At 45.3% G+C, this 17,611-nt stretch overlaps 1 protein-coding gene across 4 annotated transcripts; it reads right to left on the bottom strand.

Moving 5' to 3' along the window:
• Window positions 1–4,062: 4,062 nt before the first annotated feature.
• On the bottom strand, window positions 4,063–6,049 carry LOC123447839 (classical arabinogalactan protein 5-like). 4 transcript variants are annotated; one of them, XR_006631548.1, is made up of 4 exons: window positions 5,513–6,049; window positions 5,078–5,217; window positions 4,351–4,411; window positions 4,063–4,240 (listed from the first exon to the last, which is right to left on the bottom strand). XR_006631548.1 is itself a non-coding variant. In XM_045124532.1 (2 exons), the coding sequence occupies exons 1-2, from the start codon at window positions 5,944–5,946 to the stop codon at window positions 5,139–5,141; spliced, it is 513 nt and encodes a 170-aa protein (XP_044980467.1). In that variant the 5' UTR covers window positions 5,947–6,049; the 3' UTR covers window positions 4,063–5,138. The 4 variants fall into 4 exon arrangements, 1 of the variants encoding a protein (XP_044980467.1); XR_006631547.1 differs by having other exon boundaries at window positions 5,011–5,217; XR_006631546.1 differs by having other exon boundaries at window positions 4,351–5,217.
• Window positions 6,050–17,611: the final 11,562 nt, after the last annotated feature.

Genomic DNA, 17,611 nt, shown 5'->3' on the forward strand with positions numbered 1-17,611 from the left:
GCCGAAACGCCCTCGCCGGAATGCCCTCCCCGGAACCTGGCCGAGCACTGCCATCCCTCTTCTCTCTCCTTCTCTCCCATCTCTCTCTCCCGTAACTTCTCCTCATCTCATCTCTGTGCGCAGGAAGGTGCCATGGTCTCCACCTCGCCATAGGTCGTCGGAGATGGAGCAGCTACGACCAGATCCAACCGCCCGTCCCGCCGGCCATCCACTGTTTCGGCCTCCCCGCCTCGCGTGGCCGCGCCACAGCTCTAACGGCGCTCGCGCTCGAGCGGCGGGAGCAGCACATCACCAATGTCCGATCTAACGAGCGTGGACCAGCCTCCACTCGGGCCTCGCGAGCCAGCCTAGATCGGCCCAAGGCCCAACCTCCAACTTTGCCTCTGCTCCGCTTCTCCACCAGATCTGGCCCAGTTGGCCCGAGGTAAACAGCTCGCCTATCCCTCGCCCTGAGCGGCGTTTAACTAAGTTGCACCGCTCAACTCAGCCCATAGTGCCAGATTAGGCCCGTAGTTGTTTTTATTTAGGTCCTACGAATTTATCTATTTACCAGGGTTTTCAGAAAAGTGCATTGATTTTAAAACCCTTATATCTTTTAAACCGTGCGTTTATATATGTAAAACGTGTAGAATTTTGCGCAGAGTAATATTTCCCAAATCTCATGCATATTTAAAACTGTTTTCGTGCCATTTGCATTGGTTAGCGTGACAATGGGTTAAAAACGGTTTAGTCCGTAGTTAATTAATCGTAGCTCCGTTGGAGATGAGCCATATATGTAAATGGACTAGAACGATGAGTAGAATCACGTGAAACATTTTGTTTTTTCATTTAACAAACATAAAATGTGGTTAGGAAAATCTGGACAGATTTCAAAGTTAATGCTTGGGGCCGTCTCGAAAATGCTATATGTCGTTTCCGGCCTCATTTAAAATGCCTAGATAGGTAGTTTATTTATGCTTCACCCCTTGCTATGTTTAACAACATTTAATGTTATCGTGTAAATAAACATGAGTTAACTAAATAAGTAAATGTGGAGTTTCGTCAATATGCAACTCGTTGCATATTGAGCTTCACTTAATGTCTAGTGTTTGATTGTCGTGAATTGCCATGCCATGCCTTGCATAATTTAAACTGATCATGCATCATATGTGTTGTGCATCATCTCGTGTATGTGTGGTGTTCATGTGTTGATTCTTGTTTCCGGTTTGCTTCGTCTTGATAGAGTTCCGCAAGCATGTCGGAATGTGAGGATCCGTACGACTATGTCGGTTCGTCTGCTTCACTGACTCGTTCTTCTTCCAAGCGGGATCACGGGAAAGATGATCATTTCCCTATATACCATTACTATCCTTGCTATGCTAGTTGTCTCATTTCTTTCGCTATGTCTCGCTGCCTACCACCTGTTAAATGTCAGCCTCTCAACATTGCCATGAAAACCTTCAACCTGTTCACAACCTAGCAAACCACTGATTGGCTATGTTATTGCTTGCTCAGCCTTTGTTAGCGTCGCTAGTTGCAGGTGCAATCGCTTTCCATGTGCTATCATGGGTTCCTTATTATATCACCCTATAATTGTTATTTAATTTAATGCACCTATATGCTTGGTAAAAGGTGGAAGGCTTGGCCTTCTAGCCTGGTGTTTTGTTCCACCTTTGCCGCCTTAGTTTCGGCTAACGGTGTTATGTTCCATAAATAAGCACTCCTAACATGCTTGGGGTTGTTATAGGGACCCCCTTGACTTTCGTTTTGGGATAAAGCTTGTCTAGCAAGGCCCAATATTGGTACTATATTTGTCCAACATAATAATTCTGTTAATACTGAAACATAGGGCGTCATGAACCCACAGAGTAATTCAACATAATACAGGGAGCACTACTAGGAAAATGCCTGCTAGTGGCGCACCTGTTTTGGCTACTAATGGCGCACTACAGGTGCGCCACTAGCATCGCGCCATTAGAATTTTTTACTAATGGCGCACCACAGGTGCGTCATTAGTATCTGGTATACTAATGGCGCACCAGGCAGTGAGCCATTAGTATAGCACATGGTGCTTCATTAATATGCCTCCCAGGGGGGCATATTTACCCATGTGCTCTGGCTTACTAATGGCGCACTAGTTGACGATGCGCCACTAGTGTGCTTTTTGCAGTGCGCCACTAAAGTGCTGAGTGGTGCGCCACTAGTATGAAATCTTTGTTGAGAGCCCCATGACATCAAAGATTCTGGCATATATATGTTTTGTTCAAAACCACAAATTCAACATCACATAACATATATATCAAATATAAAATACATAATATGTGCCCAATAGTTTTACTGATCCACAACACATAACATATATGCAAAGTTGCACAACAAATTTCATGATCCATATATCAAAATTCCATAGCATCCATACATCCAAAATTCCATAGCATCCATATATACATATAGTTCCATAGCATCCATACATACATAGCTCCATAGCAAATATAATACACAACGATACTTTGCGGGCATTAGTAAGTAATATTTGGCACTAAAACAAATGCCTTCATGTCCATATCGTAGTCCAAAGAGCATCCGCGTGGCAACCTACAAGATGAAATCATCAACATGTCAAATTTAACACTCTAAATCATGAAGATTACATGGCATCCGTGGACCATGAGAACAATAGTACAAAAGAGAGTTCACTTTTTTAGCTTACAGTATATGACAAACTTAATATCTTGTTCAATGGCATCAACCTAAAAGTGCTACCAAATCTATGGTGAAATGAATAGAACAAAAGATGTAAGATGTAAAATGAATAGATTTCATAAGGTTCTTTGGTGACAGTGGTAAATAGTTGCTCTCTACATGATAACCAGACTCACTGGTTATGCTTAAAGATGTAAGATTAGTCAAATCATTATCAACTACAAAAGTTCCACATGAGCTTGCAAACAAAAAGGTAATACAACATGAAGTTCTCTTGAAGTAAATGTTTAGATGCATCTTTTAAGTAGTCGAGAGAATAAGAGAAATGCTACGAAGACTACCTTTTTCCAAATGTCTGGACGATTTTAAGCCCGCGGAGACCACGTCATCAAGAGATGCTATATCAAACTTGAAAGGCACTGTCAACATCAAAATAATGCAGTCATGTTCCAGGTGTCTCCATAATTTATCCATGAGACAGAACGATAACAAGCAAACATGATAATAATTAAGTACTCCATATCCTAACACACATTATAAAACTATAAGATATGGACCTCTTATGAGAGAACAGCTAGTCCATTATATGAATGTTTACCCAAATTCCAAGCAACAGAATTAAACATTCACATTGATATTGAAATTATTCTTAAGGCCTAGAGTAAGCATATTTCATAAGCTGTGTATTAGACATAAAGCTCATATGTTCAATCTGCTAAGTTACTGTGTACCCTCTGAAGAAGTTCCTGCAAATTTATCAAAAGAACCATAAACCACCACCCTGTTTCTTGCTACAACTCGTGTAGAAGAGGTAAGAAGGTCTGGCTTGAGCTGCTAGCTATAATCCACAGCACATGACAGTTAGTTCACTTCACCATATCTTATAATGAATTAATGATAAGCAAAAGTCACCATCATTGTATATGCTAATACTGCCTACATTGAGGATTTAATAAACTAGCTAAATGACATGTCTGGTTCTGAATACACATTGATTTCCATACATAATAAACAGAACATAAAGCTACAAGAAGACGGATAATAAGCTGTGCAATGTAAATACTTGCTTCGTGTAGAAGTGTAATGTACCTATGTTACGGCGCTGATTATGTGCCATGTATGTCTTGTGCAGAGTACCCAAGGAAGCTTGCATGTGTCCGGTTGCATTTCCGTTGCCTTGAAGTCCATCAGAGAAGACAACAACTTTTGATTTTGGACCAGATGGTGTGAAAAGAGATCTTGCCAGTACAGATACACCTGAGTACTTTTTTCTGCGTTTAGCTATATTTCAGGAGAGGAACTCAACAAAATTAACAGGCTAAACAACAACAATTCTACTGTACCACAGGAACAAAAGCAAATGAGAACTGTGTTATGTACCTCCACCTTCAGCTTCATTGGCGTTACTGAAATACAGAGACAAATCCCAAAGAACGCCACATACCTCACATGATATACAACTCGTATCATTTTTCTGAGAGCAAATGGAGCATAGCCATGGCCCAGCATTTCTATGTGGCCCCTCAAGTTCAGATTGGTTATCTATTTTAGGAACAAACTGAAGAGGAGGGAGTGAGTAACTACCAATCCCCTGACGAGCTGTTTATATGAACATACTTTTCGTTGTTGTTACAAAAAAAGAGCCAATCAGGCAATGTGGTAACTTACCATCTCTTATTTCCAAAAGGACGATTCTACCGTCGCTAAGGTGGCTCTGTTTTTCAAACAGCTGAAGAGGAAAGATTAAAAATCAACCTTTTAGTTCGAACAATAAACAATTAAATGATTGAATAGCTCCTCCTTAATGACTATGATCTTCCTAAGCAAGGCCTATGCTATTAGATCTAAATAATTGATAAGTTAAAAACAGAGAGAAACACCAAACATAAAACTACACAAGGATTTGAAGCTCACCATGTAGTGAAAATTAATTAGTAGAGGTGAGCTCCACGCAGCTCAACAATTACAGTGTGAGAACATAGAAGTATCTTAACATGGAGATGGCCTTAGTCTATTTAAGACGTGAAATAACGCCCAAAATACTCCCCAAGGCAACCCCAACCAAAAGCTCCACAAAGAAAACGTTTAAAAAAAATGAGAGTAAAACAGGGCATAAGCTCTGCGAACACATAGCAGTTGCAAGGTAGATACACAGGCAGAACACCCAAACACATCAAAAGGAGGACCTTTCTATTTCCCATGCAGTTTGATAAATCTCGAATAGGTTTCATATAACTCACGTAGGCCACTATCTGATCTTCATCAAGGAAAATCACTAACACAATCAGAACACCAGAATCAGCAGCAATAAGTTAAATAGCACAAAACCTTATCAAACCGGCAAGTCATCATGAGGTTAACATACTGCACACAAAACTCCTTGACCCTTGCTCACCCCATAGCTTCACAAGGCATACATTAAAACGAATACTCTAACTGGCAGAGACCATAATGCATCAGCTATCACCAATTCTCCGTATCATCATGTTCCATGTGAAGACAACCAAGCAACACCAGCATATCCGATATGACACCCTGAGAAGCACACAAATTCATATGATCTATCACTTTTCCCACAGATGAGACTGTAAGTTTCTTCCTCACCACTGTGTTGCCTCATACTCCCTCCGTTCCTAAATATAAGTCTTTTAAGATATTTTATTAGTAGTCTACATACGGAGCAAAATGAGTAAATCTACACTCTAAAGTATGTCTATATACATCCATATGTAGTCTCCTAATGAAATCTCTTTAAAGACTTATATTTAGGAACGGAGGGAGTACATGAGTGTGCTGCAGAACTACAATGCACGTAAATGTGGTAACTTGCCATGGCTCTGTGACGAAATTGGGGGCGGCCGAGAGAGAGGACGCGCGCGATCTCGGAATGCGATAACCCGGCGCCGGTGAGCACGGCGACGTTGGGGGCCAGGACTCTCTCCACGTTGGCGCAGAGGAATCGCGGGTCCTTGGCGACGAGGGCGGCGACGTCGGCGCCGGAGAGGCCGAGGCCGGCGAGGAAGGCGAGGACGGCGTCGGGTTGGCGGGGGACTTGAGGTGGGAGAGCTTGGTGGAGGCCTTGACGGCCTGCGCTTGTGTGAGGCCGCAGGTGGAGACAAGGTACTCCTCCACGGCGAAGCCACTAGGGTTCGGGGGAATGGCGGGCACGGCGGCGGATATGAGGCGGTGGAGAGGGGATGCGGGAGAGGCGGCCGGAGAAGAAGAGAGGAGATGGGCGAGGATGGAGCTTCGTAGCCGGAGCATGGCGGCGGCGCCGGCGGCGAGGGAGACGGAGGAGAGAGTGGTGAGGGTTTGCGTTGGTGCGGTGTCTGGTCTCCTTTTCCGCGGTCGCGGTGGAGCAGAGAGATACTTTTTTTTTGCAAAACTACTAATGGCGCACCACCTACAAATGCGCCATCAGTAACCCTGGTTACTAATGGCGCACCAGCTGGTGGTGCGCCATTAGTAGTTTTGCAAAAAAAATAATTATAGTAGTGGCGCACTGGGTGAGTGGTGCGCCATTACTAGTTAAACTAGTAATGGCACACTCTGCCACGGTGCGCCATTAGTACTTTTGAAAAAAAAATTATTAGTAGTGGCGCACCGTGTGTGTGGTGCGCCATTAGTGTCCATCACACTAATGGTGCACCTGCACATGGTGCACCACTGCTATATAGTAGTGGCGCATCACTTGTCTGGTGCGTCATTAGTCTCTATATTATCTATAGCCCTTTTCCTAGTAGTGGAGGGCCAGTGTCGATAGTGCTGGTCCTAAATAGAGCATTGTGCGGGGCCAACCCGAGGCAACTCGGGTGATGTCTATCAGGCCATGTACACTAGCTTATCCGTCGTGTCCTCACAAAGAGATACGCTGTTGGAATTATGCCCTAGAGGCAATAATAAATATAGTTATTATTATAATTCCTGTATCAAGATAATCGTTTATTATCCATGCTATAATTGTATTGAATGAAGACTCATTTACATGTGTGGATACATAGACAAAACACCGTCCCTAGCAAGCCTCTAGTTGGCTAGCCAGTTGATCAAAGATAGTCAGTGTCTTCTGATTATGAACAAGGTGTTGTTGCTTGATAACTGGATCACGTCATTAGGAGAATCACGTGATGGACTAGACCCAAACTAATAGACGTAGCATGTTGATCGTGTCATTTTGTTGCTACTGTTTTCTGCGTGTCAAGTATTTATTCCTATGACCATGAGATCATATAACTCACTGACACCGGAGGAATGCTTTGTGTGTATCAAACGTCGCAATGTAACTGGATGACTATAAAGATGCTCTACAGGTATCTCCGAAGGTGTTAGTTGAGTTAGTATGGATCAAGACTGGGATTTATCACTCCGTGTGACGGAGAGGTATCTCGGGGCCCACTCGGTAATACAACATCACACACAAGCCTTGCAAGCAATGTAACTTAGTGTAAGTTGCGGGATCTTGTATTACGGAACGAGTAAAGAGACTTGCCGGTAAACGAGATTGAAATAGGTATACGGATACTGACGATCGAATCTCGGGCAAGTAACATACCGAAGGACAAAGGGAATGACATACGGGATTATATGAATCCTTGGCACTGAGGTTCAAACGATGAGATCTTCGTAGAATATGTAGGATCCAATATGGGCATCCAGGTCCTGCTATTGGATATTGACCGAGAAGTCTCTCGGGTCATGTCTACATAGTTCTCGAACCCGCAGGGTCTGCACACTTAAGTTTCGACGTTGTTTTATGCGTATTTGAGTTATATGGTTGGTTACCGAATGTTGTTCGGAGTCCCGGATGAGATCACGGACGTCACGAGGGTTCCCGGAATAGTCCGGAAACGAAGATTGATATATAGGATGACCTCATTTGATTACCGGAAGGTTTTTCGGAGTTACCGGGAATGTACTGGGAATGACGAATGGGTTCCTGGAGTTCACCGGGGGGGCAACCTGTTGGGGAACGTCGCATGGGAAACAAAAAATTTCCTACGCGCACGAAGACCTATCATCGTGATGTCCATCTACGAGAGGGGATGAGTGATCTACGTACCCTTGTAGACCGTACAGCAGAAGCGTTAGAGAACGCGGTTGATGTAGTGGAACGTCCTCACGTCCCTCGATCCGCCCCGCGAACAATCCCGCGATCAGTCCCACGATCTAGTACCGAACGGACGGCACCTCCGCGTTCAGCACACGTACAGCTCGACGATGATCTCGGCCTTCTTGATCCAGCAAGAGAGACGGAGAGGTAGAAGAGTTCTCCGGCAGCGTGACGGCGCTCCGGAGGTTGGTGATGACCTTGTCTCGGCAGAGCTCCGCCCGAGCTCCGCAGAAACGCGATCTAGAGGAAAAACCGTGGAGGTATGTGGTCGGGCAGCCGTGAGAAAGTCGTCTCAAATCAGCCCTAATTGCTCCATATATATAGGAGGAGGGAGGGGGCCTTGCCTTGGGGTCCAAGGACCCCCAAGGAGTCGGCCGAGCCAAAGGGGGGAGGACTCCCCCCCCAAACCGAGTTGGACTTGGTTTGGTGGGAGGAGTCCCCCCTTCCTTCCCACCTCCTTCCTTTTTTTTTTCTTTCCTCTTGATTTTTCTTCTCTTGGCGCATTGGGCACTTGTGGGCTGTCCCACCAGCCCACTAAGGGCTGGTGTGGCTCCCCAAATGCCTATGGGCTTCCCCGGGGTGGGTTGCCCCCCCGGTGAACTCCCGGAACCCATTCGTCATTCTCGGTACATTCCCGGTAACTCCGAAAACCTTCCTGTAATCAAATGAGGTCATCCTATATATCAATCTTCGTTTCCGGACCATTTCGGAAACCCTCGTGACGTCCGTGATCTCATCCGGGACTCCGAACAACATTCGGTAACCAACCATATAACTCAAATACGCATAAAACAACGTCGAACCTTAAGTGTGCAGACCCTGTGGGTTCGAGAACTATGTAGACATGACCCAAGAGACTCCTCGGTCAATATCCAATAGCGGGACCTGGATGCCCATATTGTATCCTACATATTCTACGAAGATCTTATCGTTTGAACCTCAGTGCCAAGGATTCGTATAATCCCGTATGTCATTCCCTTTGTCCTTCGGTATGTTACTTGCCCGAGATTCGATCGTCAGTATCCGCATACCTATTTCAATCTCGTTTACCGGCAAGTCTCTTTACTCGTTCCGTAATACAAGATCCCGCAACTTACACTAAGTTACATTGCTTGCAAGGCTTGTGTGTGATGTTGCATTACCGAGTGGGCCCCGAGATACCTCTCCGTCACACGGAGTGACAAATCCCAGTCTTGATCCATACTAACTCAACTAACACCTTCGGAGATAGCTGTAGAGTATCTTTATAGTCACCCAGTTACGTTGCGACGTTTGATACACAAAAAGCATTCCTCCGGTGTCAGTAAGTTATATGATCTCATGGTCATAGGAATAAATAGTTGACACGCAGAAAACAGCAGCAACAAAATGACACGATCAACATGCTACGTCTATTAGTTTGGGTCTAGTCCATCACGTGATTCTCCCAATGACGTGATCCAGTTATCAAGCAACAACACCTTGTTCATAATCAGAAGACACTGACTATCATTGATCAACTGGCTAGCCAACTAGAGGCATGCTAGGGACGGTGTTTTGTCTATGTATCCACACATGTAAATGAGTCTTTATTCAATACAATTATAGCATGGATAATAAACTATTATCTTGATACAGGAATTATAATAATAACTATACATTTATTATTGCCTCTAGGGCATAATTCCAACAGTCTCCCACTTGCACTAGAGTCAATAATCTAGCCCTCACATCACCATGTGAATTACATTGTAATAAATCTAACACCCATACAGTTCTGGTGTCGATCATGTTTTGGCCGTGGAAGAGTTTAGTCAGCGGGTCTGCTACATTCAGATCCGTGTGCACTTTGCATATATTTACGTCCTCCTCCTCGACGTAGTCGCCGATGAGGTTGAAGCGTCGTTTGATGTGTCTGGTCTTCTTGTGAAACCTTGGTTCCTTTGCTAAGGCAATGGCACCAGTATTGTCACAGAACAAGGTTATTGGATCCAGTGCACTTGGCACCACTCCAAGATCCGTCATGAACTGCTTCATCCAGACACCCTCCTTAGCCGCCTCCGAGGCAGCCATGTACTCCGCTTCACATGTAGAATCTGCTACGACGCTTTGCTTGGAACTGCACCAGCTTACTGCACCCTCATTAAGAATAAATACGTATCCGGTTTGCGACTTAGAGTCGTCCGGATCTGTGTCAAAGCTTGCATCGACGTAACCTTTTACGGCGAGCTCTTCATCACCTCCATACACGAGAAACATCTCCTTAGTCCTTTTCAGGTACTTCAGGATATTCTTGACCGCTGTCCAGTGATCCACTCCTGGATTACTCTGGAACCTACCTGCCATACTTATGGCCAGGCTAACATCCGGTCTAGTGCACAGCATCGCATACATGATAGAACCTATGGCTGAAGCATAGGGGACGGAGCGCATATGCTCTCTATCTTCATCAGTTGCTGGGCACTGAGTCTTACTCAATCTCGTACCTTGTAACACTGGCAGGAACCCTTTCTTGGACTGTTCCATTTTGAACCTCTTCAAAACTTTATCAAGGTATGTGCTTTGTGAAAGTCCTATCAGGCGTTTTGATCTATCCCTATAGATCTTAATGCCTAGAATGTAAGCAGCTTCTCCTAGGTCCTTCATAGAAAAACTTTTATTCAAGTAACCTTTTATGCTCTCCAAAAGCTCTACGTTGTTTCCAATCATTAATATGTATTCTACATATAATATTAGAAACGCCACAGAGCTCCCACTCACTTTCTTGTAAATACAAGATTCTCCAACCACTTGTATAAACCCAAATGCTTTGATCACCTCATCAAAGCGTTTGTTCCAACTCCGAGATGCTTGCACCAGTCCATAAATGGATCGCTGGAGCTTGCACACCTTGTTAGCACTTTTAGGATCGACAAAACCTTCGGGTTGCATCATATACAACTCTTCCTTAAGGAAACCGTTAAGGAACTCCGTTTTGACATCCATCTGCCAGATTTCATAATCAAAAAATGCAGCTATTGCTAACATGATTCTGACGGACTTAAGCATTGCCACGGGAGAGGAAGTCTCATCGTAGTCAATTCCTGGAACTTGTGAAAAACCCTTTGCCACAAGTCGAGCTTTATAAACAGTCACATTACCGTCAGCGTCCGTCTTCTTCTTAAAGATCCATTTGTTCTGAATAGCCTTGCGGCCCTCAGGTAGTATCTCCAAAGTCCACACTTTGTTCTCATACATGGATCCTATCTCGGATTTCATGGCTTCTAGCCATTTGTTGGAATCTGGGCCCACCATTGCTTCTTCATAATTTGCAGGTTCATTGTTGTCTAACAACATGATTGATAAGACGGGATTACCTTACCACTCTGGAGCAGCGCGTGATCTCGTCGACCTGCGTGGTTCAACAGAAACTTGAACTGGAGTTTCATGATCATCATCATTAACTTCCTCCTCAACCGGCGTCGCAATGACAGAGGTTTCCCCTTGCCCTGCGCCACCATCCAGAGGGATGAGAGGTTCGACAACCTCGTCAAGTTCTATCTTCCTCCCACTCAATTCTCTCGAGAGAAACTCCCTCTCGAGAAAAGTTCCGTTCTTAGCAACAAACACTTTGCCCTCGGATTTGAGATAGAAGGTGTACCCAACTGTCTCTTTTGGGTAACCTATGAAGACGCATTTTTCCGCTTTGGGTTCCAGCTTTTCAGGCTGAAGCTTTTGGACATAAGCATCACATCCCCAAACTTTAAGAAACGACAACTTTAGCCTTTTGCCATACCACAATTCGTATGGTGTCGTCTCAACGGATTTTGATGGTGCCCTATTTAAAGTGAATGCAGCTGTTTCTAATGCATAACCCCAAAATGATAACGGCAAATCAGTAAGAGACATCATAGATCGCACCATTTCTAACAAAGTACGATTACGACGTTCGGACACACCATTACGCTGTGGTGTTCCAGGCGGTGTTAACTGCGAAACAATTCCACATTGTCTTAAGTGAGCACCAAACTCGAAACTCAGATATTCACCCCCACGATCAGACCGCAGGAACTTGATCTTCTTGTTACGATGATTTTCCACTTCACTCTGAAATTGCTTGAACTTTTCAAATGTTTCAGACTTGTGCTTCATCAAGTAGACATAACCATATCTACTCAAATCGTCAGTGAAGGTGAGAAAATAACGATATCCGCCGCGTGCCTCTACGCTCATTGGACCACACACATCGGTATGTATGATTTCCAACAAGTCACTTGCACGCTCCATTGTTCCGGAGAACGGAGTTTTAGTCATCTTGCCCATGAGGCATGGTTCGCACGTGTCAAGTGAATCAAAGTCAAGTGACTCCAAAAGTCTATCAGCATGGAGTTTCTTCATGCACTTTACACCAATATGACCCAAGCGGCAGTGCCACAAAAATATGGCGCTATCATTGTTTACTCTAACTCTTTTGGTCTCAATGTTATGTATATGCGTGTCGCTATCAAGATTCAATATGAACAATCCTCTCACATTCGGTGCATGACCATAAAAGATGTTACTCATAGAAATAGAACAACCATTATTCTCAGACTTAAAAGAGTAACCGTCTCGCAATAAACAAGATCCAGATATAATGTTCATGCTCAACGCAGGCACTAAATAACAATGATTTAAGTTCATCACTAATCCCGATGGTAGCTAAAGTGACACTGTGCCGACGGCGATTGCATCAACCTTGGAACCATTTCCTACGCGCATCGTCACTTCGTCTTTCGCTAGCCTTCGTCTATTCCGCAGTTCCTGTTTCGAGTTGCAAATGTGAGCAACAGAACCGGTATCGAATACCCAGGCACTACTACGAGAGCCGGTTAAGTACACATCAATAACATGTATATCAAATATACCTGATTTTTCTTTGCCCGCCTTCTTATCTGCCAGATACTTGGGGCAATTGCGCTTCCAGTGACCCATACCCTTGCAATAGAAGCACTCTGTTTCAGGCTTAGGTCCAGCCTTGGGTTTCTTCGGCGGATTGGCAACAGGCTTGCCGCTCTTCTTCGAATTGCCCTTCTTGCCTTTGCCGTTTCTCTTGAAACTAGTGGTCTTGCTCACCATCAACACTTGATGCTCTTTACGGAGTTCAGACTCTGCGACTTTCAGCATCGCAAACAACTCGCCGGGAGACTTGTTCATCCCTTGCATGTTGTAGTTCAACACAAAGCCTTTATAGCTTGGCGGCAGTGATTGAAGGATTCTGTCAGTGATAGCCTCTTGCGGGAGTTCAATCCCGAGCTCAGCTAGACGGTTTGAGTACCCAGACATTTTGAGCACATGTTCACTGACAGACGAGTTTTCCTCCATCTTGCAAGCATAGAATTTATCGGAGGTCTCATACCTCTCGATCCGGGCGTTCTTCTGAAAGATAAACTTCAACTCCTGGAACATCTCAAATGCTCCATGACGCTCAAAGCAACGTTGAAGTCCCGGTTCTAAGCCATACAAGGCTGCACATTGAACTATTGAGTAGTCCTCCTTACGCGCTAACCAAGCGTTCTTAACATCCTGATCAGCTGTAGCGGGTGGTTCATCTCCTAGCGCAGCATTAAGGACATAATCCTTCTTCCCAGCTTGTAAGATTAGCTTAAGATTACGAGCCCAGTCTACAAAGTTGCTTCCATCATCTTTCAACTTAGCTTTCTCTAGGAACGTATTAAAATTCAGGATGACACTCGCGTGAGCCATGATCTACAACACAAATATATTCAAAGTGGACTTAGACTATGTTCAAGATAATTAGAGTTCAACTTAATCAAATTATATGCTAAACTCCCACTCAAAAAGTACATCTCTCTAGTCATTTGAGTGGTTCATGATCCACTTACACTATCCCAAGTCCGATCATCACGTGAGTTGAGTATAGTTTCAGTGGTAAGCATCCCTATGCTAATCATATCAACTATATGATTCATGATCGACCTTTCGGTCTCATGTGTTCCGAGGCCATGTCTGCACATGCTAGGCTCGTCAAGCTTAACCCGAGTGTTCTGCGTGCGCAACTGTTTTGCACCCGTTGTATGTGAACGTTGAGTCTATCACACCCGATCATCACGTGGTGTCTCGAAACGACGAACTGTAGCAACGGTGCACAGTCGGGGAGAACACAATTTCGTCTTGAAATTTTAGTGAGAGATCACCTCATAATGCTACCGTCGTTCTAAGCAAAATAAGGTGCATAAAAGGATTAACATCACATGCAATTCATAAGTGACATGATATGGCCATCATCACGTGCTTCTTGATCTCCATCACCAAAGCACCGGCACGATCTACTTGTCACCGGCGCCACACCATGATCATCCATCAACGTGTTGCCATCGGGTTGTCGTGCTACTTATGCTATTACTACTAAAGCTACATCCTAGCAAAATAGTAAACGCATCTGCAAGCACAAACGTTAGTATAAAGACAACCCTATGGCTCCTGCCGGTTGCCGTACCATCGACGTGCAAGTCGATATTTCTATTACAAGATGATCATCTCATACATCCAATATATCACATCACATCATTGGCCATATCACATCACAATCATACCCTGCAAAAACAAGTTAGACGTCCTCTAATTTTGTTGTTGCATGTTTTACGTGGTGACCAAGGGTATCTAGTAGGATCGCATCTTACTTACGCAAACACCACAACGGAGATATATGAGTTGCTATTTAACCTCATCCAAGGACCTCCTCGGTCAAATCCGATTCAACTAAAGTTGGAGAAACCGTCATTTGCCAGTCATCTTTGAGCAAAGGGGGTTACTCGTAACGATGAAACCAGTCTCTCGTAAGCGTACGAGTAATGTCGGTCCAAGCCGCTTCAATCCAACAATACCGCGGAATCAAGAAAGGACTAAGGAGGGCAGCAAAGCGCACATCACCACCCACAAAACCTTTTGTGTTCTACTCGAGAAGACATCTACGCATGAACCTAGCTCAAGATGCCACTGTTGGGGAACGTCGCATGGGAAACAAAAAATTTCCTACGCGCACGAAGACCTATCATGGTGATGTCCATCTACGAGAGGGGATGAGTGATCTACGTACCCTTGTAGACCGTACAGCAGAAGCGTTAGAGAACGCGGTTGATGTAGTGGAACGTCCTCACGTCCCTCGATCCCCCTGCGAACAATCCCGCGATCAGTCCCACGATCTAGTACCGAACGGACGGCACCTCCGCGTTCAGCACACGTACAGCTCAACGATGATCTCGGCCTTCTTGATCCAGCAAGAGAGACGGAGAGGTAGAAGAGTTCTCCGGCAGCGTGACGGCGCTCCGGAGGTTGGTGATGACCTTGTCTCAGCAGAGCTCCGCCCGAGCTCCGCAGAAACGCGATCTAGAGGAAAAACCGTGGAGGTATGTGGTCGGGCAGCCGTGAGAAAGTCGTCTCAAATCAGCCCTAATTGCTCCATATATATAGGAGGAGGGAGGGGGGGCCTTGCCTTGGGGTCCAAGGACCCCCAAGGAGTCGGCCGAGCCAAAGGGGGGAGGACTCCCCCCCCCAAACCGTGTTGGACTTGGTTTGGTGGGAGGAGTCCCCCTTCCTTCCCACCTCCTTCCTTTTTTTTCTTTCCTCTTGATTTTTCTTCTCTTGGTGCATTGGGCACTTGTGGGCTGTCCCACCAGCCCACTAAGGGCTGGTGTGGCTCCCCAAATGCCTATGGGCTTCCCCGGGGTGGGTTGCCCCCCCCGGTGAACTCCCGGAACCCATTCGTCATTCCCGGTACATTCCCGGTAACTCCGAAAACCTTCCGGTAATCAAACGAGGTCATCCTATATATCAATCTTCGATTCCGGACCATTCCGGAAACCCTCATGACGTCCGTGATCTCATCCGGGACTCCGAACAACATTCGGTAACGAACCATATAACTCAAATACGCATAAAACAACGTCGAACCTTAAGTGTGCAGACCCTGCGGGTTCGAGAACTATGTAGACATGACCCGAGAGACTCCTCGGTCAATATCCAATAGCGGGACCTGGATGCCCATATTCGATCCTACATATTCTACGAAGATCTTATCGTTTGAACCTCAGTGCCAAGGATTTGTATAATCCCGTATGTCATTCCCTTTGTCCTTCGGTATGTTACTTGCCCGAGATTCGATCGTCAGTATCCGCATACCTATTTCAATCTCGTTTACCGGCAAGTCTCTTTACTCGTTCCGTAATACAAGATCCCACAACTTACACTAAGTTACATTGCTTGCAAGGCTTGTGTGTGATGTTGCATTACCGAGTGGGCCCCGAGATACCTCTCCGTCACACGGAGTGACAAATCCCAGTCTTGATCCATACTAACTCAACTAACACCTTCGGAGATACCTGTAGAGTATCTTTATAGTCACCCAGTTACGTTGCGATGTTTGATACACATAAAGCATTCCTCCGGTGTTAGTAAGTTATATGATCTCATGGTCATAGGAATAAATACTTGACACGCAGAAAACAGCAGCAACAAAATGACACGATCAACATGCTACGTCTATTAGTTTGGGTCTAGTCCATCACGTGATTCTCCCAATGACGTGATCCAGTTATCAAGCAACAACACCTTGTTCATAATCAGAAGACACTGACTATCATTGATCAACTGGCTAGCCAACTAGAGGCATGCTAGGGACGGTGTTTTGTCTATGTATCCACACATGTAAATGAGTCTTTATTCAATACAATTATAGCATGGATAATAAACTATTATCTTGATACAGGAATTATAATAATAACTATACATTTATTATTGCCTCTAGGGCATAATTCCAACACAACCCACCCCGGGGAAGCCCATAGGCCATAAGGGTGGCGCACCAGCCCTTAGTGGGCTGGTGGGACAGCCCAAAACGGCCCTATGCGCCATAGAGATAAAAATCAAAGAGAAAGAAAAAAAGGGAGGTGGGAAGGAAGGGAAGGACTCCCACCCACCAAACCAAGTCCAACTCGGTTTGGGGGGCGAGTCCTCCCCCCTTGGACTCGACCGACCCCCTTGGGGCTCCTTGAGCCCCAAGGCAAGGTCCCCCCCCCTCCGACCTATATATACGGAGGTTTTGGGGCTGATTTGAGACGACTTTTCCACGGCAGCCCGACCACATACCTCCATGGTTTTTCCTCTATATCGCGTTTCTGCGGAGCTCGGGCGGAGCCCTGCTGAGACAAGGTCATCACCAACCTCCGGAGCGCCGTCACGCTGCCGGAGAACTCTTCTACCTCCCGGTCTCTCTTGCTGGATCAAGAAGGCCGAGATCATCGTCGAGCTGTACGTGTGCTGAACGCGGAGGTGCCGTCCGTTCGGTACTAGATCGTGGGACTGATCGCGGGATTGTCCGCGGGGCGGATCGAGGGACATGAGGACGTTCCACTACATCAACCGCGTTCACTAATGCTTCTGCTGTACGATCTACAAGGGTACGTAGATCACTCATCCCCTCTCGTAGATGGACATCACCATGATAGGTCTTCGTGCGCGTAGGAAATTTTTTGTTTCCCATGCGATGTTCACCAACAGTGGCATCATGAGCTAGGTTCATGCGTAGATGTCTTCTCGAGTAGAACACAAAAGTTTTTGTGGGCGGTGATGTGCGTTTTTCTGCCCTCCTTAGTCTTTTCTTGATTCCGCGGTATTGTTGGATTGAAGCGGCTTGGACCAACATTACTCGTACGCTTACGAGAGACTGGTTTCATCGCTACGAGTAACCCCGTTGCTCAAAGATGACTGGCAAGTGTCGGTTTCTCCAACTTTAGTTGAATCGGATTTGACCGAGGAGGTCCTTGGATGAGGTTAAATAGCAACTCATATATCTCCGTTGTG

Source organism: Hordeum vulgare, chromosome 4H, assembly GCF_904849725.1.
Source record: "Hordeum vulgare subsp. vulgare chromosome 4H, MorexV3_pseudomolecules_assembly, whole genome shotgun sequence".
NCBI lineage: Eukaryota > Viridiplantae > Streptophyta > Magnoliopsida > Poales > Poaceae > Hordeum > Hordeum vulgare.

Bases quoted from the DNA above. Each gene is read 5' to 3' on its own strand.
- LOC123447839 (XM_045124532.1), bottom strand. From the start codon at position 5,946: ATGCTCCGGCTACGAAGCTCCATCCTCGCCCATCTCCTCTCTTCTTCT. The intron at 5,218-5,512 runs GCAAGTTACCAC...TGTGCTTCTCAG, and splicing joins AATTTCGTCACAGAGCCATG to GGTGTCATATCGGATATGCT.